This window comes from Anguilla anguilla, chromosome 17, assembly GCF_013347855.1.
Source record: "Anguilla anguilla isolate fAngAng1 chromosome 17, fAngAng1.pri, whole genome shotgun sequence".
Taxonomy (NCBI): Eukaryota; Metazoa; Chordata; class Actinopteri; order Anguilliformes; family Anguillidae; genus Anguilla; species Anguilla anguilla.
The window spans coordinates 13,247,304-13,270,950 of record NC_049217.1 but is presented as its reverse complement, the minus strand read 5'-3'; the positions used below and the strand labels follow the sequence as shown (position 1 = coordinate 13,270,950).

The window sequence follows — 23,647 nt, the reverse complement described above, 5'->3', positions numbered from 1 at the left end:
AAAAAGAGAAGCATTATGTTCTACAAAAAGACATGGACAGTCAGCCACAGCTGCACGCAAACACGCAAAAAAAGAGATCATACCACGAGTGTACTACACCTCATTTATTTCTAGAGACCACTTACATAAAATTTCCGTTGCAAGTTACCGTTTTACAGATACCTTCAGAGGCAGAGTGCCTTCACCCACTACCTCCCCACTGAGGTACCACTTCTGGCATAGATTCAAGAACATCAGACACCCTTAAGGTAAAAACCACTGGTCCCAGAACCCCCCCACCCCCCAACACACTTTTCCTCTTCATCGTTTTAAATATACAATGACGCCACGTGTCAGTTCACGCCATCTTCTCAGTGCTTCTGTTTAGATAAACCTTCGGTAGTGTCATCAGAAATTCTCCGTGTTTAATCTTCAAGCCCCGATGCTGGGGATCCATGTCCTGCTAGCTGGCAGTGCTTTGATTTACATGATACGCAGCCCTTGGATAGAGGACTCCAGAGTCTGGGAACAAAAACAGCCGAACGGGTTAAACCTCAGACCTTACTGAATACGTTCATTTTTAAAAACTGCATTATTATTTGTTGTGTTATTTGGCTCATTATCTCCAAATCATATTCTATGACTTAGTGACGTCTTCATTTCACCACTACTAACCAAGCCAATATATAACTAATTACTTTCCATCGCATATTTAGTAAACCTTGATTCCACTGTTCCAATTCAAATTTGAAATGTGCTCAAACAACCGCAAAGATCATGTTTAAAACAAGATATTTAATAATATATAATAGATATATAATAGTTTAATAAATTCAGTACAATCAAGACGAGGGGCACATAGTATCTCGCCTATTGCTTTAAAAAAATGTTAACGATTTAAGCATAACACAGATGCATACCTTAAAATCCCATATGGTCATTGCTCCATCAATTCCTGTAGTGCAGAATTTACGACAATCTCTTTTGTCTCCTTCATATATAGACACTTGGCTGTAAAGTAAAAACGTAGCATATTTAAGACTGCAAACTCACGAAAACAAACAACACATTAATCTCCTTTAAAAAGAGGCTGTTTAATCGCCATTACCACGCTTTGCATCTGAACACATCAATCTAGGGCACACCGCGCTGATGGATAAACCAGAGCTTCATACTAATGGGTGGCCCCCGCAGCGTTGATGCGCAGTTGAACAAATGCCATTACTTTGGTATTGGCAATCTTGCTACAGAGAAATTTCTACATGTTGGGAAGTCGGGGTGCTACACAAATATCATTAGCATACACTGGCACTTTTTTTTCTCCACCACCACATTCCTGGTGGAGAAAATCCTCAGTGCATACATAACCCAGAGAAAAGCATTTTCAATAAAACGTTAAATCTGCGATTCGTAAGCTTTGGCCTCGGTTGACCATGGATTCCCTTTCACTCGCTCAGAAGCAACAGTGCTAGCGAACTGGGACTCCAGGCAATGGCCCCTTACGTGATGCTGTTCTGGTGCAGTGTCTCCAGGGCGGTGTTGCGGTCCTCCGTGGTGGCCCTCTTGTCCATGTTGCGGAAGCGCTCCATGGCCGAGATGTTGCGCTGGATGCTCTGCTTTGGAATGTCTAACTTGGAGATGAAGGTCAGGGCCCCGCCGTCGTCGCAGTTGAACAGCATTGGGCAGCAGTCGTGGCCCTGAGAACGTTCACGGAGGCGGGACTTTGTTTTAATGCGTTTCTTGTGCTGACAAGAACAAGCCCTGCTGCGTAGAGACTTAACTGTAAGCTACGCTAGAAGTGGCCAATAAATGACTAGATACTACAAGGGAGTGATAAACGGAAGAGGACAAACAAAACATAAGGGGATACTACCGTCTTGAGGGAACGGGAAGCCGTTTAATAGAATTCTAACTAAAATAGACACAACACAAATTTTCGGAAGTTTGTATACCAGGAATGCAATTTTAAAAAGCCAACAAAGGATTCTGGGTTCCTTGCCCAAGTGTTTACTTACCGCTGCCACAATGCTGTTCTCAGACACGAACATCACGCTCAGGAGAGCGAGGAACTCGGTCTTCAGCTGGCAAGGCCTGGAATGACAAGAAAACGAAGAAACGGGCGTCAGCTTTTCCACACCGAACGGCTCCGGGTTCCGCCACATGTCAAGCGGCAGAGGCATTGGCGGGAGTCGGAGGTAAGGCCCTCGGTACTCACGTGGAGTTTTTGGTGGGGTCCACCGCGGTCACGGTGCTGTCGTGGCTCACCCAGGCCAGCCGGTTCCCGCTGGCGGAGAAGCTGACGCTGTGGACCCAGCCCCCGCTGCCGGCCCCACCAAACTCCGCCATCACCTGCCCGAATGGCATCTTGGACCCCCAGGGGGTGGGAGCCGGCTTCTCATCCACCTCCTTGATGTAGGCAGAGAACACCCTTGGAGAAGACAGGCAGATTACTCAAACCATAACAAGTAACTAAAAACATTTTTACTTTTTTTTTTTTTACTTCCAAATGCAGGCAACATCTAAATGTTTGTTGTTATTGTCCTAAGAATATTAATTGTTTCATAGTTTACTAAGTAGTAATACAAAAAAGATGTATGCATGAACACGGTCCATTTACCACTGGTTAGATATAGGACAAAGGGATTAATCCTTCCTGAGGGGTACAAATACTTTCATGCAACTTTTTTACACAATTCTATTCCGGAATACTCTTGTTCAGTATTCTGTGATGACCTCACCTGCATTTGAAATCACATGATCCAGCCGCCAGAAGCACATTGTTTGGGTGCCAGTCTAAGCTCAGGACAGTGGAACGAATTGGTTTCTTGATGTGTTTGCTAACCCACCTTAAAAAAGCAAGAAAAGGTCAATAAAATCAAACGAGGAAGAACAATGACCATTTAAGTCCTAACCCGAGTTTAAAACACTTTAACACTTTCGTGCTTTTTTTTGAAATTTATTTTATCCACGATTTTATCCCATTTTTCCCAACCCCGAGCTAAACCAAACTTGTTAATCTCATGCCCGTCCTGCAGACTTCAGGAGGAGATGGCAGACATGTGACTCCTCAGAGGCACATGATGCTGATTCTTGCTATATATCACACTGCAGGCACACCACCAATCATATACCGCCCATGTCGTCAGAGGATAACGAGGTCAGCACATTCTCGATTCAATGCGTCCACAGGGGCCTGATCTGACCAGGGGTGGCCACTAGAGAGCAATGTGAAAATGAAATACCCCACACTCCAAGTGTAATTTCCTTTAATTATGAAGATATAGTGAACCATTCTTTATGGATGTTCGTATTTACTAAATATAATCAAATCATCTTTACAGCTTTCTATTCTGGGTGTGTGGGGGAAGTTGTTTTGTACGCATCGAGACACACCAGTCGTTTTCAGACTCGAAGTAGCAGACGGAAATAAGCCGAGCTCCGCTGCCCACAGCGAACTTGTTCTCCAGTGGGGACCATTTGACGAACGTGGCGGCGCGGTTGATCCTCAGAATGACCAGGGTGGGCTTCCAAACCCCGTCCTTCTGGCTCCACACGTAGGCGTTTCGGTCAGCGCCACAGGTCACGATGCGGTCACTCTTGGGCGCCCAGTCGATGCCTGCGTGGGATCAAAGGGTAAATCTCAACCATCCAGCAGCCGAACTTCCCCACCCTTTCACGGAAACTGGTTAGCAAATGCCTGGGAGGCCTTAGAGAGTAAAGACACCACAGCAATTGGGCCATCCAATCATTCTCATGCTTAACTGCCTTTATATTCCCCCCTCTTTTCACCTCTGCTGGTGTGTGGTTCGTGGCTGGTTGTTGGGATGATGACACCCCCCTACACCCCAAATACACGCCCTTGTGAATTTCCGTAACCAAGAAATGAAAGCACAGAACCAGTCCATTTCAGGAAAATGGGGAAACACTTTAATTAGGAAAAGGTCCATTAGGGAAATTACAAATAAAATGACAGAAAAAAATGACTGCATAATAAATAATGTACGAAACAGGAAGTGCGTCATACCTGTGATGTGTCCGTTGTGCTCCTTCAATTCTTGAGCTTTCACCCATTGGTTCCCACTCTTCTTGTAGATATGAACTTCATGATTGTTGGGACTAATGGCAAGTTCTGAGTGAGACATTAAAATATTTCATGTAAATGTGTACAATCAACAATACCACCCCTCTTGTGCAAAAACTTCAATAGAAAAATGACCGAATAATAAGGTCAAAAAGCAGAGGCACGTAGGTATTAACTTACGAGTTCTGTCCTTGTTCCAAGCGTGACAGGTGATCGGCTCCAAGAGAAACTGATGCAGAGACATAGCGACTGCGATGCGTCTTGAAGTGAGCGCTACTGAACGTAAAAACAACGCGTTAGCTTGGATTATCCACGAACAAACCAGAGGCGTGGAATTCAACCCCGCAGCAGCATTCTACATTGTCCATTCTGGATCGCAGCCACCACACCAGTTTTACCAGTTTTAGCCAACTTATCCGGGAGGATGAACGAATTCTTCAGCTAAGCAATAATTTAATTTGTCGCGTTTAGATAGCATTAGCCATCACGCCATGTGATTTTGCTAAATCGCTTGTTTATTAGGGGGGGAAAAACAGGCATTTGAGTACAACAACTGCAACGATAGTGGCAATTAAAATAACGAAGTTTAGCAACCTACAGAGATTGCGAACCAGCAAGCTAACGTCACCTATCCTAACTTACGATGAACTTCCACACCCTTAACTCGTAAAATAAAATTAATGAATTATCATAATATACCTTACAGTCAACTAGTTTTAAGACTTGAGACATTTAACAAAGACTACATCTAGCTAGCTAACATTAATGGCTAGCTCACAACTATTGGATTAAAAACCACCACCCATCTTCAGACGAAACTAGCTAGCTTGTTAGCAATCCAGGGTGCCAACGCTTGATGACTAGCCAAAATCAATCTGCACAAAAAACATAATCAAGGGAATAACTTTTTTTTGCTGCATTCTGTGAAATTTAAGATAAACGCAAAATCGACGTCACGGTCGCAATCTGTACTGTCACAATTGCTGGTTCGTTAGCATTAGCCAACGACACATAAATCAAGGATTTCAAGAGCAAGGCCTCACAACCGTCTTTTTGCACTCAACCACCGGCTTTTCCCTGTAGCGGAAGCCTATTCCTTGCCGACTGGTAAAGGTGGAATGACACAGCAGCTGGAAAAAATTGATCCGTTTTGGTCATTACCTGTGAGGTATCCTTGATACGATGTTTTTTATTTGATTTGGAATGCGATTTGTCTAATTTGATCGGACCTGAATTCGCGGACTCTGGGCAGTCGACACGAATTCACTCCGGTAACCGGGACTGTCAGAAGAATCCAGGAAACTAGGGAGAACATGCGCGTTAGGATATGGGACGAAGCGTTGACTGCGCAGGCGTCTGAACGTGACTCCTCCATAAAACGTAAGGTACCAGATAGCAGAAACGCTTGAATAAATATTGTGCTTTGAGATAATGTACAAGTAGTACTATTTTATACATAATGCGTAAGTGGCGCAGGAACAGTGTTAGATGTGTCACCTGAAATAATATTGAAGAGGAGTTTGAGATTTAAATCTCATGAACAGAAACGGGGGTGCATTGCTTTTGTAGCTTGATAGCAGAACCCATTTGTATGTAGTCGGTTTCCTGCAACATTTTTCACACTTATCTTTAAATTCCACAACATCCTCATCACATTGCTCAAATTCTGTGACCATTTTTCTAAGATAATACATACTGTTAAGACAAACAATACCCAGCCCCCACTGGGCTTGTGCATGCTAGTAGTGTACAGGGCATAGACTGTATAAAAATAGGTATAGGGTTCTAAGGTTCTCAGGTTTGTGGCTGTCGTGCAAATCGATGTCTTTGCCCGTTAATTATGCAGAAAACAATCTTCCTGCTCATTGCTATGTGTGCTCAAAAAGAAACATGAATAGCTTTTAGTTGAGAGTGATGGTAAAACATTGTCTTTTAGGGTTTATTTGGGAAAACAATGTTTTATGTTTATGAAAAGTAGCCTATTTTCAATAAATTGCAGTAATTCATTTAGGCATTATGTTGATTTTCATAAATACAAATTGCTTTCTGATTCTTGTACCAAAGGGATGCGTAAACTATAGACGCCATTGCATGTAACACAAATTTCATATACTAAACAATGTTATCTTTCTTTTTTTGGTTTTCAAATATCGTGCCTACTTGTATAGGCCTAAGTATCACTGCACAATAAAACCACATATAAAGAGCACATAGCAAATGGTATGATTTCAGTTTGCTTCATGTTTTATTAAGACTTTGTAACAAGACCAGTACATGGCCAATACCACAGCTGGGTGATACTCTGTGATGGACTCTGCATCCTTGACATGAGAGTGCAGCCTCCCCAATCACTCTCCACCATTACCAATAACTTGTAAAGAGAGCATGACACAAAACAAAACAACAACAAAAAAAAACACAGGACTTAAACAACAATCTTTGCAAGCACTATAGCTTTTAAAGCACTACATGATGCACAAATGATTTAGTTAAGACTTTGGAGTTTCTTCAAGTTGGCCTTCCAGCCCCTTCTTTTTTGCAGAACACTTTCAGAATGGAAAATGAGTGGGAAGTGTGTGCGTCACCCTGGAAAAACAGCAGAAAATAGTTTCAGCTTCTATACCATTCAAAGCTTTTCAGAATGTTATAGCAGCCCAACCTATGAGTCATGCATGAGCGTGTACAGCTGAAATGCATTAATTGCAGAATTCTGTCACCGAAATCCCATCTTTAAAATAATTTGAAACTGAAGAAATAAATCTTATCACTGAATACATTGCATAAACACATTTATAAGTGTATAATATCAAGTACAAGTGTACCTTTTTGCTTATATTAATTACAATATATATTTTGAATATTGTGGCTGAGTGAGTTTTTTTTTTTTGGGGGGGGGGGGGGGGGTAAGCTACTTGATGACATATATATATTTTATTTGACGTTTAGAGATTTTCACTTTACAGTAACAAGATCCAACCATCCACATTGGGTCATAACTACACAATTGCACGAAAGCCTTGTCTAGTGCAGCATACAGCACATCAGTAGGCACTGATTTTCCAAATATTTTTTGGGCACTTACCAGCTGTACAGGGAGGACTCTATTCCTCAGAGCTGCCCTTGGAGGAAGACTTGGACACCTGGATGATCTCCACAGAGGAGAAGCCCTTCCCCACGGATGCACGGTTTCTGGTGCGCAGCTTGTTCAGGGCCATCTCCGCATTGCCTGCCCTGTCTTCTGCGTCATCCAGTTCATGCACCGTCTTCCTGTATTTGGACAGGCTAGCATTGGCTTGCTCCTCCTACAGACAGACGATACAGGAACAGAGCAGATATTAGCACATTTGCACTATAAAATGTTTTCTGTTTTCTCCCCATTTCCTTTGGTTGTTAATTACATGATGCTTTTTTCTTGGTATTTTTCTCACTATTAATATTTTCCCAAACGTTTATTGTTTCTCAGATTGCTCTAGTGCTGGCAAGATCAGCTGTAGGACACTGAATGACTTTACTTGCATTTCTTACTTATTGGAGTGCTATGTGGGTTTTTTCTACTCTTATAATGCACTTCAAGATGGTTTTCTCTCTACACCAAATAACTTTAGAAAAGTGGGCTAATCACCATTCTTGTTGTGCATAGTGGACAGTGTGGGTTGTAATTTGAAACCTACAGTTAATATACTCTCGCTACACAGGTACTCACAGCCTCCTCGATCTGCCTCTTGTATGACTTGAGCTTGTTCTGCAGCTTCTCCACCAGCTCCTGCATGCGCTGGTTGGTCTTGTGGTCCTCCTCGGTCTGGAAGACCAGTTCCTTCAGACGGCGCTCCTGCTTGCGCAGGATCTTCACAGTGTCCACGTGACGCTTCTGCTCACCATCCAACTCCGTCTCCAGCTCTTTGTTCTGTGCACAGCAGGAATTGGAGGGCAGGGGATTTAGAAGGCACATAGAGTGGCTCTGTCATACACTCTCAGTAAAAAAAGTTATGAAAAAGTGCCCATAAAAACAGTTGTCACTGGGGTGGTACCCAAACTGTACATAAATATTGTACCAGCAATACATACTTCATTTGTACCTTTTTTTGTGATAAAGATTTTTTTATTAATTTTTATTATAATTTTCTTGTGTGTAAAGGGTACTTATTAGTACCCAAATATAACATTATTGTACTTTCAGGGTACATTTGGGAAGTTCGTTCCCTGAATAACAAATATGTACCTCCACTGTACCTTTATTTCTGACACTGTAGTCCTCATTTAACTTTACGCTTCTTTTGTGTGTGTGTGTGTGTGTGTGTGAGAGAGAAAGAGGGAGCAAAAAAGAGTGTGTTCACGTGCATCTTGCATGTATATGTGTATAACCTTGTGTATTTGTTCAGTATGTCCATGCCTGCCTCTTTTGCGTGTATGTAAGGGAATCTGGAAAGTAATCCTTTCCAGGCTGAGTGTAGAACAGGTCTGCCGCTCACCCGGGCCTCCAGTTTCTGGATGGTGCGTTTCCCAGCCTTGAGAGCCATCTGCTCGGCCTCCTCCATCTTCACCTGCAGCTCTTTGATGGTGATCTCATTGTTCTTCTTGATCTTTTCCAGGTGCATGCAGTGGTCCTGCTCCTGGCGCAGCTCCTCTGCCATGCGGGTGGCCTGCGAAACAGCAAAGAGACGTTAGGAAAGCCAGATCAATGGCTAAACCCCCCCCCGCCCAGTTACTGTGAGTGTGGTAACAGAGGCTCACGTCAGCAACGGCCTTCTTAGCTCTCTCGTCAGCGGCACGGAATTCGCTGATCAGCTCCTCGTTCTCGTTGGCGATGCGGGTCAGGTCCTGCTCCATTTTCCGCTTTATGACAGTCAAGCTGTGGTTCTGATGGAGGAAGAATACAGTCAGACTCAACAGGTCAGGGAATAATTTTACTGTTTTTCCCCTCAAATTGATTTTTTAAAGTCTGGTTTATGGCTCACAGTGGAAAATTTCCATTGTGAGTCACAGGTTTTTGTAAATGGTGCTATACAAAATACAACATGTTTGGTTGACGTGCCTGCATTTTCTAATCAGTTACAAAGCATAAATAGCCCACAGTTTCTTCAGGACGTAAGTATAATTGCTGTATGCAGTCTTGTGGATACCCATTTTGAGGTACCTAATCCCATTAATTGCAATCTCACCCCTGTTCCTAACGGTTGATGCTTGGATGTGCCACAGCTCGGACACAGCGCCCAGGAGCGCGTACCTGCACGTGGAGTTCGTTGTGGCGCTCGGTGATTTCCACCAGCTCCTGCTCGATGAGCTTGCGGGAGCGCTCGGAGGCCTCCAGCCCGCTGCGCACCTCGTCCAGCTCCGTCTGCAGGAGGCTGAGGCGCCGTTCCTGCAGGCTGTATTGCTCCCTCAGCTCCTCAAACTGACGGGCATCCTCATCCATCTGCACCTGCATGTCCTGCCGGCCAGGATGGGGGTGAAAAATGCTGGTTAGCCAAACACTAGTCACTAGCAGTAGATACTTTGTAGCTCCTATTAAAGTTAATAATTACAGTTCGGCATTCTGTGATTAAATCATGTGCATAATATGCACCTACCATCAAGTATTTATATGGAAACAAATGACCAGTTGTCCTTTGTGTCTTTTTTTATTGAACATTTATCTGTCATTAGCTAAATTGCCCTGGACCAGTTAAAATGTATTAGGAAACAAAACTTTGTCAAGTGTTTGGTTGTAAGTGAAAATAATGGATCTAGTCTGCAGAATTTGCTTGAATATCCAACCAAGTATGTTCCTTGGTATTCACTACTTTTCGGTGGAGTACCATAGGTCTACTCTGGTGATGAAATGGTGGGATGTTTTTTTTTCCAGCAGACTGTCCCTCTCTACCTTGATCTGCTGCTGGAGTCTCTTGAGAGTCTTGACCAGCTCGCTGTTATTCTTGTTGGCATGGTCCAGTTGGATCTCCATCTCATTCAGGTCAGTCTCCATCTTCTTCTTCAGACGCAGAGCCTCGGCACGGCCTTTGGCCTCTGCCTCCAGGCTGGCCTGGAGGGACTCTATAGCGCGCTGGTGGTTCTTCCTGGTGAGGTGTCAGGGCAACATTTCAGGGAGCTTGTGTGCAGGCATGTGTAGCCATAGCTTCTAAATTAATCTCGCTAACCACTACGGTTATTTGCCCAGTAGGCTGTCCAATTAATTATGTGGAAAACAAAGTCAACAAATTGACCTGAGTTTTGGCCAGGTGTTGCTGTTAATTCTGTTTGACTTAATTAACCATGTTATAAAGATCTTCCAGTTTTTTGTTTTGTGTGAAATTATTATTGAGATTACTTTGTGAATGTAGGCAGATTGACTGCCCTCACCTTGTAATCTCAAATTCCTCCTCCTTCTCGTGAATTCGGCGGTCAATGTCAGCTTTGACCTGAGCCAGCTCCAGCTGGACACGAACCACTTTTGCCTCCTCAGCCTAGAGTTAAACAAATCACTTTTTTCAGATTCAACAGAAACAGTCCTCTCAGGCCTTGAAACCTCTGTCTGTTGGCCTACAAAAGGAAAACTCAACCAAGTGAAGATTACAAGAAATTAGAAGTGTCGACCAGAATATAATTCCATGCCATTTACCATAAATAAGATGTTTGAAATATAAAACTCTTAAAAGACCAACTCAAGACCATCCAGCTCTCTCTAATCCCCTAACCATTGAGAATAGATTAATTATGAAGTTTTATGGGAGATTAATTGAACTGCTGTGAAGTAGTTGACTGAAATAAAAGCCTGCAAGCACATGATCCCTTTAGGATAAGGGTTTAAATACTCCATGAATGATGGGATCTACAGTAGATGCTGTAGATACCTATGTAGCTATGTTACCTCCAGAGAAGCTTCAGTCTCCTCCAGGGCCATCTGTAGCTCTTCCTTCTCCACCTCCAGCTTCTTCTTTGCCTTCTGAAGCTCATGGTAACTCTTACCACCCTCACCGAGCTGCTCCACAAGATCTTTGATCTCCTCTGCAAGAAACAGGTTAAAGGTGATTTATAGCTAGGTCTTTCAAAAGCTTTGTGCTATGTTCGGGGGTTGAGCAGGGTCTGTTCAGTCCACCTGCAAAATAAATAATGTCTGAATGTGACAATGCAACAGAATTTATCAGACTTCATACCTTTTCATTTCTTATTGCATACTTTAATATTACTACATAATATTTTTGTAAATTGAATCACTATCCGAGAAGTGCAAAAGTGCCACTTTGAGGAAAAAATAGACTGAATAGAAATCTCACAAGACCAGAAAAGCAGAAACACAATGTCACTGCATATATTATCAACAAGCCTCTTGAGAAAAAAATAATATGGTCCAAAGTAATTGAATCATTTTACTATTTATGTTATTTCTGAGATGTTTATTTATGTTATTTTTGAGAGGTTTATGTTATTTCTGAGATGTTTGTCATATTTTGTTTGTGTCTGTGTTTTGATGCCTCGCCTGTAAGGGTTTTGTTGTCTTTTTTCACAATTTCCAGGTGTTCCAGTGACTCTTCATAGGAGGTCTTGAGTTTGTAGATCTCCGTCATGTAGCTGCGACACTCTTTCTGGGAGCTGTCCAATTCCAGCTGCAGCTCCTCGCACTTCTGGCTCCACTCAGCGATCATCTTGTCAAAGACCCGTTGCTTCTTGTCCAGCGCAGCAGCGGCAGCATTGGACTGCAGGGAGGAGGAGCCACAACCGTACCTCAACGTCAATCAGAATAGATGACTCGATAGGTATGTGCAAGTCAATCCTGGACATAGCATCAGCGTGTATCTGGACCATCCTGTGGTACTGTACCTTCTCAAGGTCAATAGTGAGATCCTCCACCTCTCCCTGAAGCCTGTTCTTGACCTTGTCCAAACTTGCAGCTCGGGCCTGGGCGGCCTCTGCGGCCTCCTCTGCCTCCTGGAGCCTGGCTGCCAGCTTGCGCCTGTGTGTAGAGCAAATGATTGGCTCTTCTGTTTATGACATCACACAGTGAGTATGAAAGGCCTGCAGGCACATGAGCCTGAAATATTTTGGTCACATGCCTGGTTCCTATGCCACCCAGGCTGCCATCACCCAACTTACTTGGTCTCCTCTAGCTCCTCGGTTTTCTGGATGGCGTCAGTCTCATACTTAGTCCTCCAGGTGGCCACCTCAGTGTTGAGCTTGGAGATGAGGCGCTGCATCTCAGATTTGCCCTCCTGCTCCTCCTCCAGCTGCTCCTTCAGTAGGTCTAGGTCATGCCGGGCATTAGCTAGGCTCACCACCGCTGCACTGCGGCCCTGAAGTGAAAGTAGGAACATGGGGGTTCAGTGGGGAATCTCTTCCGGAGCACATAACATTATTGCATATATGCTGGCATAACGTTTATGGTTTATGGTGTTGAATGAAAAAGTTCCTATATTTCTGCATTTTTAAAAATATTTCAATCCACAATGTTCCAGATGTGTTATAAATAGGTGTTTAAGTGTTTGTGAACCAATAAAATGAATACACCATGTTTTCCTTACTTTCCACAATCAAAAAAAGATATTGAAAGTTTGGAACCTGTTTGTGTTTGCTGAATGCTTGTGTAGATCTCACTGGGGTGTTTCATCAAGGTATGCAAGTGTTGTGATTACCTTGGACTCTTCATCGACCTGCCTCTTGAGCTCATCAGTCTGGGTGGCCAGTGTGCCCTTGACACGCGTGATCTGGTTGAGCTTGCTCTGCGCTTCCTCCAGCTCACGGCTGATGTCACTATTTTCAGCTGTACCACAGGGAAGAAGGACATTTAGACAACACTATACTTGGACAATGCTGTAGTATGCTGTGCTCTGCTTGTGGGAATTTTTTATGATTCACCTCTGGGGTGCCGTTAGCAAATGGCCAGTAATGTGGGCATGTTGAGAGGAGGGACCTAAGGGTGAATATAATAGTGATAATAAGTTTCGGATTGAATCAGGATCAAATTCTTTCCTACCTGACAGGCGACTCTTTATAGTATTCAGCTCGGTGTTGTTCCTCTCCATCTCTGACAGTCTGGCGTTGGCTTCAGATAGACTGTCCTCCAACTTTCGAACATGTGCCTCAGAGTTCAACTGCATGCAAAACAGGGTCCAGGAAAATGTAATATTAAATCAATCAAGTTGCATGGTATTAATAATGATCATATAATAATTAGTAATAACTTTTAACAATACTCAAAAGTATAAATCACTGGTAGGAATTTAACTGCATAGTTTATTGAGCTTTACTACAGGTTTTTACAATATTTTGAATAATAATAATAATGTGGAGAATGAGAATAGGAATAAGATCATTAGAATAATATTATAATATTTGAATTGCTTGCTACAGCTTCTTCACCTTGGACTTCTGGACGGATTCAATTGTGGCGTTGAGGTCGTCGATCTCAGCCTTCATGACCTGCTTGTCTTTCTCGAGCTTGATCTTGACCCTCTGCAGGTTCTCCACGTGCTCGGCCAGCTCGGTCATGGAGTCGGAGTGCTTCTTGCGGAGGGCGGAGGTGGTGGCCTCCGTCTGCAGCGCCGCCTCCTCCAGCTCCCGGCGCAGCTTCAGCAGCTCGGCCTCCCGCTTCTTGTTCTGCTCGATCTGGGGACGCAAGTATGAAGCATGAGACAGTGAGCTAACCTCGCCAAGGCCAGAGCAGCGGTGTGGGTTGGGTTCAGTTATTCTGCGACACTTGCCTGAGAGACAGTGGCGCCCCCTGCCTCCTCCAGTCTGTCCCCAAGGTCCTCCAGGTCACGGGCGAGCTCAGCCCGTTGTTTCTCGACCTGATCAGGAGGGAAGACAACATATGTTACAGGGCCACTGCCTCAGAGATGATGGTTAAATCAGATCAGGAGTATTCGAGACATCGCTGTACCTTGGCTCTGATTGCCCTCTCAGCTTCCAGTTCCTCTTCCAGCTCTTCAATGCGGGCCTGGAAATAAATCATGGAGGTTGCTGAATACAGTCGAGATGGATGGAGTTGACTACACCATCAATCTCCCCTCTGTTTTCCATTACCTGGTGCTCTTTGAGCTTCCTCTGTAGAGTGGAGCTGAGTGACTGCTCATCCTCCCATTTTGAGTTCAAGCTGTTGATCTCAAAGTCCCTCCTAAAATGATACGTGATCACAGCACCTTACAGATGCACCTTTTCCTTAAACTAAAATTTTATTGTATGCTGTCACATGTTAGATGTTAATAATACGTGTACTGATATGGTTGAAGTCAGAATTCTCTCTGCACAGTTGTTCTTCCATTAAGATAGCATACATACTTTTTGACCACCTCCTCCAGATCAAGCTTTGCTCTCTCCATTTCATTGAGGTTGTCGAGGGTCATCTTCAGGTCACCCTCTGCTTTGCGGCGGGCTTTCTCCACCTCAGCACGGATTTTCTTCTCCTGTTCCCAGTTGTCTTCCAGCTGACACATCAAAAGGCAGAAACCCCATGATGGGCTGGTTCTCAGAAGCCAGCTGTGTGTTTCAACCTCTCTCAGTGGCACTCACCTCATGAAGCTGGGTTGTGAGCTTGCTGTTATTTTTGGTGAGGTGGTTTGTCTTGTCTTCCTCTATTTGAAGGTCATCCAGAGTTTTCTGCCAACAGAAAAATATATTTTTTTCATCAAACAAAGATAAGGTTATGGAAATGGAAATATCATACAAATATTATTTTGCTGAAATATCATAATGTTTTCCCACTCTATTCTTATTCAGTAGAATTGAATCATATCGAGTATATAGATTGAGTATATGAATAGACTATATAGATAGTTTGTATGATGATTGCTCTTCAGATTATTCTGGTGCAACAGTTTGAGGAATTCAGCCTCACCTGCTGAAGCTCCTCTAGTGCTCTCTTCTCCTTCTGGAGCTTGGCAATGAGGTCATCTCTCTGGCCGAGGTCTCCTGACAGTGTACGCACTTTCTGGTCATAGACCTAGATTACAGTGTCAGAGGTGTGACCATTGAGTCGTGGCATTATTTTTTATCTTTTCACTGTCTGGCAGTTGTACTGTCCTGCTAGGAAATTAAACTATGTTACTACTATAGTATATAAGTCTATGACTATTGCATGAGTCATCAAACACAGAATGATAAACAATGATGCACAATGATAGAAAGATACAGTCAGCAAGCATTTTTCTGTCATGCTGTAATGGAACAGTTAAGTTCTGATACAAGTACCTTTTTGATTCAGAATATCAAGCTTACTGTTTATTGCTAAATGAAGTCAGCCAAGAGCATTTCGCACATCATTTGCCTGTGTTGCCAAAAAAATTCAGAGCAAAAACTTGCCAAGATTTCCTTCCAAAAATCTGAGAAACTTCAGCTGAAGGTTAAATAGAGGGAAATTTTACTTATAATAACTTATTTTCTGATATAACACATATGCTTGTTTTACAAATTTACAAATTCATGTTTTGAATTACTTGGCAAAAAATAAATTAATTAAACCTTGTTACTTCCAAGTGTGTAAATCACTAAGATGCTGTATATGTCTAAACACTTGATCAAAATGAAGTTGGCAACACTCTTCATGCCCATTCTTAATGAACACCTGCATGTGGAGATGTTGCCTTTGAGAGAACAGGCTGACTCTGTTTCGAAGTCCGGCTGGTCTTTAATTTGGAGGTATTGTCACCTGTTTTTCTTTCTCGGTCTTGGCCAAAGTGGACTCGAGGCCCTCTAGGTCCCTCTTGAGGTCGATGAGCTCTCCTTCCAGCTTGCGCTTTTGAGCGCTTAGGCTGCTGGCAGTGCCCTCCTCCTCCTCCAGTCGCTCCTTCATGTCCTGGATCTCGCCCTCCATGTCGATCTTCTGTTTCATCAGCTGGGTGCAGCGTTCCTCTGCGTCCGCTGTAGTTTCTTGCTCCTGACAGCGAGAGGAAACATCAGCAGGGGAAGAGTGAATAAAAAGGGCATGTTTGTTTTCTAATGCGCTTCACTGAAAGGCCCTGCATGGACTCCAAGCTTGCATGCTACCGCATTGTCTTCAGAGCAAGACTCACACCGGCCAGGGCCAAAGCAAGGTCATTCTTCTCTTTTGAGAGAGTGGCCAGCTTCTCCTCCAAGTCTTTGATCTTTTCGATCATCTCCTGGGTCTTCTCCAGTGCATTTCGCAGCTCCTCTTCCTTGGCCTTCATCTCTTCCTCTTGGCGAGCCACGTGCAACAGAGGCTTGACCTGAGAAGGACAGGTAAATCAGCAAGGTCATCAAGGGAAGTGAGGTACTGCTAACGGCGGTGATGTAGGCTGAATGCTGGCACCATTCTACTCACCTTGGTATAAAGCTTCCACCAACCCCAGTAGCGAAGCTTGAGAAACTTGCGTACGTTCCTCTGGATAGCAATGAGGGCCATTCTGAAAAAGAATTAGAAAGATCTGTCAGGCCCCAAAGCAAAGAGTGCTGCAATGTGAATGCAAGAAACCAAGGAAAGCAGCCATCTTCTCTGACCTTCTCTCAAGCATTTTCTTAAATTCGATCCTCATGATGAAGCCTCGCGCGCGAGCCTGAAGCATCGTCATGATTTTTGCGAGCCGCTCATCTCTCATATCCTCTAGCTTGGCCAGTACCCCAGCACGGAAGAACACCTGCAAAATTGTATAGCGCTTACAGAGAGTGACTGTATGGAATCACGGGTAAACAATTAGACTTGTAGACTATGGTAGCAAAGCACATGCCCTGAATTTCTTTTGCGCAAAGGACAAAGCGTTTTTCCTTGATGTAACAGTACCTTAGTGTGTCCTATTCTGTACTCTGTGTTGTCCAAACCAAGGGTACCCAGAATCAGCTCTGAGGCTTTTTTATTGTCCACAAATCCCTTGGGGATGACGTTGGGGTTCAGGACATAGTACCTACAACCGAGAGCAGATGTATGTAACCAGTGGGAATCAAATCCATGACCTCAAGTAACTAAATGGCAAAAGATGTTTACTTCACTGTGTAAAAGACCCAGGTGTCTCTGACAAAATTCAATTATTCAATTATGAGGGGGTGGGTAATTTCACTGTACACAACAGATATACTAACTGTATTTCATATGTGCATCACATATTTCCCGTTAAGCAGATTGTTTGATGTTTTGAATACACAGCATGTATAGTATTTTCTGTTTTTTCAAGTGACCATACCAGTGTTTACTATTGTACATGAGCTGAAAGGGATTTTCTGTTAGAAAATAACCCCTAAATGCTTTCCTCCACAGCACAGTTCTTGTATACTTCATGTTGTCTATAGTCACTTTCACCATTATACAAATTAATACCTATTTTAACCATTCTTTTATTCTTTGGTTTGCAGTGTTATACCATAACAACTTTCAACAAGGTGGATACGGGGATTGTCACCTCTGCTTGAACTCAGGGTACTGCAGCCTGTTGGGGAAACCCTTTCTGCAAATACGGATCCCCTCCAGCACACCGTTACAGGCCAGCTGGTGCAGGACGAGGTGAGCATCACAGACACCTGGAAAGAGAGTACAAGACAGCCACTTTCAATAAAGATAAAACACTGAACTGTCTGCCAAATGACTAAGCAATTTTAGTAGCTCTCATTATGAACTCGAAGTTACTATAAATTTTATAATTCGATATAAAATCCTAAAATGTCCTGCCTGATTGCTTGAACTCATTAGGGACGATGCATCGCACAAAGTGAGGCGCTGTGCTGCGCAGGGTGGTCATCAGCTTGTTCAGCTGCTCCTGTTGGAGACAGAAGGAGATGGTTTGAGAATAGCTGAGTCTGTTCTGTCCAGTGGTTTCATACCTCTCTTATATTTTTATCATTTGTGAAATGCACAATATGACTGTGGTGAGGAAGAAAATTGTAAATACCCTGTAAAAGTTTGAGACGGTCTGGAAAGATGATCCCTTCTTCTGCTTCTTGGTCCCAGCGGCTGCCTCCTCCTCTTTGAAAAGGACGGCCATCAGGGGCACGGCAGACTTCTGAAAGAGGCCAACCACGGTCTCGTTCAGGGGATCCTTGTTCTTCTCCAGCCAGCCTGAGATGTTGTATCCCACCTGGGTGTGAACGGAAGAAGGCCAATATTCAGAGCATTCCACACGGTGAAGCCCCCACAATTCCACAGGTGGCATCCCAGCCCTCGGGTCTGTGGACTCACTGTGCCTGCATAGTGGACCAGTTCAAAATGGGCTTCTGGGCCTTTCTTCCCCCCTTTGGGCTTCAGGAAGTTGCCGGACTTGCCCAGATGATTCTCATACAGGGCAGCCTTGAAGGTGGCATCTGTGGCCTTCGGGAACACACACTGCTCTTCCAGGATGGAGAAAATTCCCATAGGCTACAAAGTGAAGAAACCAAAATATACAAAATGCAATGTATGTACTCAGTTTTTGTATGGATTGCATTACTCCTTAGCATAAAACAGAAATCTCACATTTATGAAGAAAACTGGTCATAATCAACACTGTTATGTTCAGGACTGAATCTGCACTGAGAATTAGTGCTTTATGTGTATGTGCCACTAATTACACAAAGAAGGGCAGGATTTAAACAGTTGCTTTTTCCTCACCTTTTCCAGAAGCTCAATGCAAGCCTGCAGATCCAGGCCAAAGTCAATGAAGGTCCATTCAATGCCCTCCTTCTTGTACTCTTCCTGCTCTAGCACAAACATGTGGTGGTTGAAGAACTGCTGCAGCTTCTCATTAGTGAAGTTGATGCACAGCTGCTCAAAGCTGTTGTACTGTGAAGAAACATGGGGAAATAGTGTTCAATTCCAAACCAAAGGCGCAAATGGTACAAATGAGTTCTGGTGCCACATGCATAAGTCCCGCTGTGGTTTTACCTCGAAGATTTCAAAGCCGGCAATGTCCAGCACTCCTATGAAGTACTGCCGCTGCATCTTGGTGTCCAGGGTCTTGTTTATCCTGCTGACCATCCATTTGAACATCCGGTCATAGGTGGCTTTGCCCAGTGCACCAATGGAGTAGACGCACTGGTCCTGGTTCTGACCTTTGGTCATAAACTCATTGCCCACCTTTACACGGGGCCTGGTGATGCCCTTCTGCAGGTCACCTGAGTTTATACCCATCAGGTGGGCGACTTTGTCAGCCACTGCGCCAAACAGGAAGGACAAACAAACGAGGAGAATGAAGACAGAAAGCAAATGTATTACAACTGGCTTTTGTTTCACAGCACTGTGACCACTTAACCCTCTAAAAATAAACAGTTTATGAAATTTTAGTTCAGAAAGTTGAGGCTGTGCCTTATACCATCCATATTTTCAGACCTGGCAGGGTTGTGTAAATCTAAAACTAAAAGAAATCCTTTTACTTTCTTTGCACCGTGCATGTTAGTACTTTTTTGTTGTGCACAATGTGGTAATTAATTAATAATATATTTCAGCAATCTTGGTCTGAAGTCTCCTGTTGATTTTCCAGATTTTCATAGCAATGTTTTTTTTTCTTGAATTGTCACAAGGAAATAAAGGACATTTGGAAAATGAATCAGTGAATCAAAGCATTGGAGGTACCCTCAGTGGTGTCAACATCGGCCTGCTCCTCTCTTGGCTTCTGCTTGAATTTCATGTTGCCAAAGTGCATGATTCCACCGGTCAGCTTGTAGATGCTCATTTTTTCCTCTAGGGTGAATCCCAGCACATCAAATGCTTCCTTGAAAAGGCAGGAGGCCAGAAAGGATATTACACTATTATTAATACCAGACTTGTCTTATGCAGGGTACACAGGGATGGCAACATGATGGAGTTTGGGTGTGCTTTCATAACAGGAAGTTAAGATGATAGTGCTGATTAGATCAAGAGGTGAATGGGTTTACTTGCAATTTAGAACATGCTACTTTACATTTTGCTTGTGACATGAAGGGTTTGTCAGTAAAACACGGTTGTGCTGATCAGGAAGAATAGTTCTATCAGACAACATTTTGTTGGGAAAGCTTGAGATGGTGACTCTGCCCTTTTTCCCTCCTGCAGATAAACTTACATCAGTGAGCATCAGCTCCTCTCCATCGTCCATATTGTCCACCACAGTCACCCCCTGGCAGATCCAGGAATAGTGTTTGGGGTCTGGATGCAGCAGCAGTGCCTCTGCAAATGGTAAGCTAACATTAGCGCAAAAATAACCTTAATGTACAGTACATGCAAGACGACATGAAAAGTAGAGGCTTCACCAGAAAATAATATATAAATATATGTGTTTGTCTATAGACCTTGGAGCGGATTAAGCTTAAAACTACAACTTTAGATGAGGAGGCTGACAGCAAACAACATTTGGAGGATTTAATAGCAATAGTAATTGTACTACTTTTGCAACTATGTACACCACTAATACTAAATATAAATATGACTGCTTTACCAATCAGTTCTGGCCTCTTCCCTGAGAGAAGCTGGTAGAAGATGTGGTAGCCACGTTCTGCTGCCTGTTGTGAGATGACACGAGACTTCTCCAGCAGATCTGTAGGTCACATAGGATATTTTTAGGCTGTGGGATTTTTGTTTCTTCAAATTTGCTGCAAAATATGTGTGTGAGGGGGTATCGATGTTTTTTTTTTTAATGTATTCTAGATATTTGATGTAGCAAAGCAAAACATAATAATTGGTGACCATAGGATAATAACAATAATAATAATATGTGTTGAATTAACACATTTGAACTCATTGCTAACAGGATTCAGGAACTCACAGCTCTCAATGTCTGCCCCAGCCAGCTTAGCTGTTGGGCCAAAGTGGATTCGGATAAATTTTCCCTGTAATGGACAAAATGAAAAAAAAAATTTTAAATACTTTTTGTACAATAAGAAACACTATCAAAACATAACTGGGAAATTGGGAACAAATGTTTCATAACTTTATTACTACTGTGTAATACATAACCTTTGTTAGCTGAGTCATAGTTAGAGACCATAGTGCACTAATTTGTCTCATTTTACATTAGTGAAAATTCTTGGGGGGGTTCTTACAAATCGGGAGGAGTTGTTGTTCCTTGTGGTCTTGGCATTACCAAAAGCCTCTAGAACAGGATTTGCCTGGATGATTTGATCTTCCAGGGAACCCTGCATAAATAAAGAAATGTGGTGTAGACCGGCACAGACTCTGTCTACATAAAGGTCTATACTTATTGAAGTGTAGCTACAGAGTGTTGATGGTCAGTCGGTTCTCTACCTTGGAGTCTGCCAATGGCTTTCCCCCTGTGGCTCCGACATTGGCAAAGTACTGGATGACCTTCTTGGTGTTTTCAGTCTTACCAGCACCGGATTCTCCACTAGAAATGAGAGAAGTTTCAAATAATTTTCCTTTCTTCACAGCATCAAATACTTTCCTAAACCTTGGTATCAATGGATTGGCACTTACGTGATCAGCATTGACTGGTTTTCATGCTCTGTGGAGGAGAAAATAATTAAGGGGTGAATCTCAATTCCAGGGCAGCTGGGAGAGTTAATGGTTGTGTGCTAGGCCATTTGGCGTCTTCTGTTTCTTTCTTTACTCTTGGGAAAGATTAACATTTAAAATAATCTTCTGGTGTGTTCCACAGAGCACAGCTGGGTGTAATTTTGTCCCTGATGAAACCATAGTGAACAAATAGCAATATACATCAATCACATAAACATTTTATGGTGCTCTCTGTAGCCTTAATCTCTTGTGCCAAGTGGACTTGTTAGATAATGACAACAAGCCAACACATTTGTTTCTGTCTGTTGATGTTTTCTGGAGCTTCTGCCACACTTCTCTACACATTTCCTGTGATTTGTCGATGTCGCGGGTCGACTCACCCATCAGCATGTCATGATAGGCGTTGTCGGAGATGGAGAACAGATGGGGAGGCACCTCGTTGCGCTTCCTCCCCTTGTAAATTTGGGCAACTTTGGACCCATAGATGGGGAGCCACTTATAAGGGTTTATGGTGACACAGAACAAGCCAGAATACGTCTAGAGGAGTGACATGAAAACAACTTATTGATTAGACTTAGGAGATAATTCCAGGGTTAATTACACACTTTCTATAAAATGGAATTGCCCCCCCCCCCCACCCCCCCACCCACAACTTTTCCCCCTTCTCCCAGTTCTTAAAAGGATTCCATAAGTACTACATGCCTTGCCCTTGATTTGATTCACAATTCTCTACAAGGCCGTCAGCACGATTGATTTTGGCAATCCTGTTCTGTAGTATTGTGTGTTTGGAGGGGGAACATTTTCTGTTCTTGAGACTTACATAGATTCTCATATTAACGTAACGCTGGCGAAGGTTGTCCATAACGCTGGCTTCATTCAGGAAGGTCAGGTTAGCCATATCACTGGCCTGATAGAACTTAGGAGGATTCATTTGCTGAACATCATCCTTCTTTGCAGTGACAGTCTGTAACGAAAAACCCACATATTTTTACATTTAAAAAAACAAAAATTCAAAAAAAAAGCAAAATTGAAAATGAGTTATTTATGCAGCTTAAAGCTGGATTTTATAGGGCTGCAGACACACTTGTAACCCATCAAATGAATATGTTCTGTATTTCAAGGAAAATTCAAGGAAAGACTTAAATGTCGTTGAAACCAAAAACACTTTTCAATGACTTCCTCTCATTTCAATATTCCAAAGATGATCAGACTTTGATTGAATAGTACCCTTGGTCACTTGATGTACAAGCATGTACACGCATCTAAAATATATGTATGTTTGTGTATGTGTGTGTGTGTGTGTGTGTGTGTGTGTGTGTGTGTGTGTGTGTGTGTGGGTGTGTGTGTGTGGGTGTGTGTTGTAATGGCAGTATTAGTTGTGGTTGTGAGTGCAGTTGTAGCCGCTGTGAGACGGGCAGCCTTACGGTGTTTTTAGCAGTCTTGACGGTGACTTGCTCCCCCTGCTCAGACTGGATCTCGCCGGCGATGAAGCCTTCCTTATCGTCCTTCACCCAGCAGGACTTCTTGATGTCATAGGGCTTGGCCATGGCCTCCAGCCGCTCCTTTTCGGTGGGAGCGAGGAAGGGCATGGGGTCCACTTCGTCCCCGCACTCTCCTTTATACGCACCCGGCATGGTTGCTTCGCGTGTCCCGATTCACAGCGACCAGAACAACAGGGAGATCCTTGTGTCTCGCTGGACCTTTGGAAAAAGTCACAGGAGTCCACATCTCAGGCTGTAGCTGCTTTGAAAGCTGTCATAAATTTCATTTTCATCTAACACCTGACCTTTTTGGATATGTTGTCACTAAACCTCATTTTTCACTGAAAAGTATTATATTTCCATTTGATTAGATCACATTATTTCTTTAGCTGACACCCAGCTCCAGGATAACATAGCTGATATTTCAAAAGATCATCCATGTGTGGAGCACTCACACCGCTAACCTTCTGGATGTTACATTTTCGTGACTACTACACAACCCCAAAATAAATTTCCATTGCTTATGAATGTCTCTAAGTACTGTACAAATAGAGAAAATGATGCACAGCACATGCTCATCTGGAGAAAGACACAATAATAAATGATGAGAGGACTTACCACAGGGCAGAGAGACTGGGAGGGAGGATAGGTTTGCCTGTGTGGATGGGCTTTTATATACGAGATGGAGAACACCAGATTAGGCAGTAAAAGGCCACTGAAAAGGTCATTGCCAAAACATAGATGGAACAGCCATGTCCCATCTAGGGAAGATCAGTT

At 43.2% G+C, this 23,647-nt stretch overlaps 2 protein-coding genes across 3 annotated transcripts; both read right to left on the bottom strand.

Moving 5' to 3' along the window:
- Positions 1-89: 89 nt before the first annotated feature.
- Positions 90-5,378, bottom strand: LOC118216604 (actin-related protein 2/3 complex subunit 1A-like). Of its 2 annotated transcripts, none has more exons than XM_035397933.1 (10): positions 5,222-5,378; positions 4,241-4,336; positions 4,004-4,108; positions 3,373-3,595; positions 2,718-2,825; positions 2,195-2,407; positions 1,995-2,070; positions 1,483-1,676; positions 900-990; positions 90-501 (listed from the first exon to the last, which is right to left on the bottom strand). In XM_035397933.1, exons 2-10 carry the CDS (start codon positions 4,302-4,304, stop codon positions 463-465), a joined length of 1,113 nt encoding a protein of 370 aa, XP_035253824.1. In that variant the 5' UTR covers positions 4,305-4,336; positions 5,222-5,378; the 3' UTR covers positions 90-462. The 2 variants fall into 2 exon arrangements, with proteins under 2 accessions (XP_035253824.1, XP_035253825.1); XM_035397934.1 differs by having other exon boundaries at positions 4,241-4,333; positions 5,222-5,377.
- A 905-nt stretch (positions 5,379-6,283) lies between these two features.
- Positions 6,284-23,530, bottom strand: LOC118216601 (myosin-16). The gene is made up of 43 exons (XM_035397926.1): positions 23,489-23,530; positions 22,814-23,089; positions 22,210-22,353; positions 21,770-21,926; positions 21,351-21,378; positions 21,162-21,261; positions 20,960-21,052; positions 20,683-20,746; positions 20,356-20,454; positions 19,984-20,087; positions 19,518-19,656; positions 18,831-19,099; positions 18,558-18,728; positions 18,150-18,326; positions 17,863-18,048; positions 17,643-17,730; positions 17,377-17,494; positions 16,764-16,884; positions 16,484-16,620; positions 16,308-16,389; positions 16,039-16,212; positions 15,675-15,902; positions 14,865-14,969; positions 14,540-14,626; positions 14,309-14,454; positions 14,054-14,144; positions 13,911-13,967; positions 13,732-13,818; positions 13,391-13,636; positions 13,005-13,122; positions 12,664-12,791; positions 12,128-12,324; positions 11,855-11,987; positions 11,514-11,730; positions 10,905-11,041; positions 10,397-10,500; positions 9,921-10,113; positions 9,285-9,488; positions 8,792-8,917; positions 8,530-8,700; positions 7,764-7,964; positions 7,143-7,362; positions 6,284-6,646 (listed from the first exon to the last, which is right to left on the bottom strand). Exons 2-42 carry the CDS (start codon positions 23,021-23,023, stop codon positions 7,162-7,164), a joined length of 5,838 nt encoding a protein of 1,945 aa, XP_035253817.1. The 5' UTR covers positions 23,024-23,089; positions 23,489-23,530; the 3' UTR covers positions 6,284-6,646; positions 7,143-7,161.
- Positions 23,531-23,647: the final 117 nt, after the last annotated feature.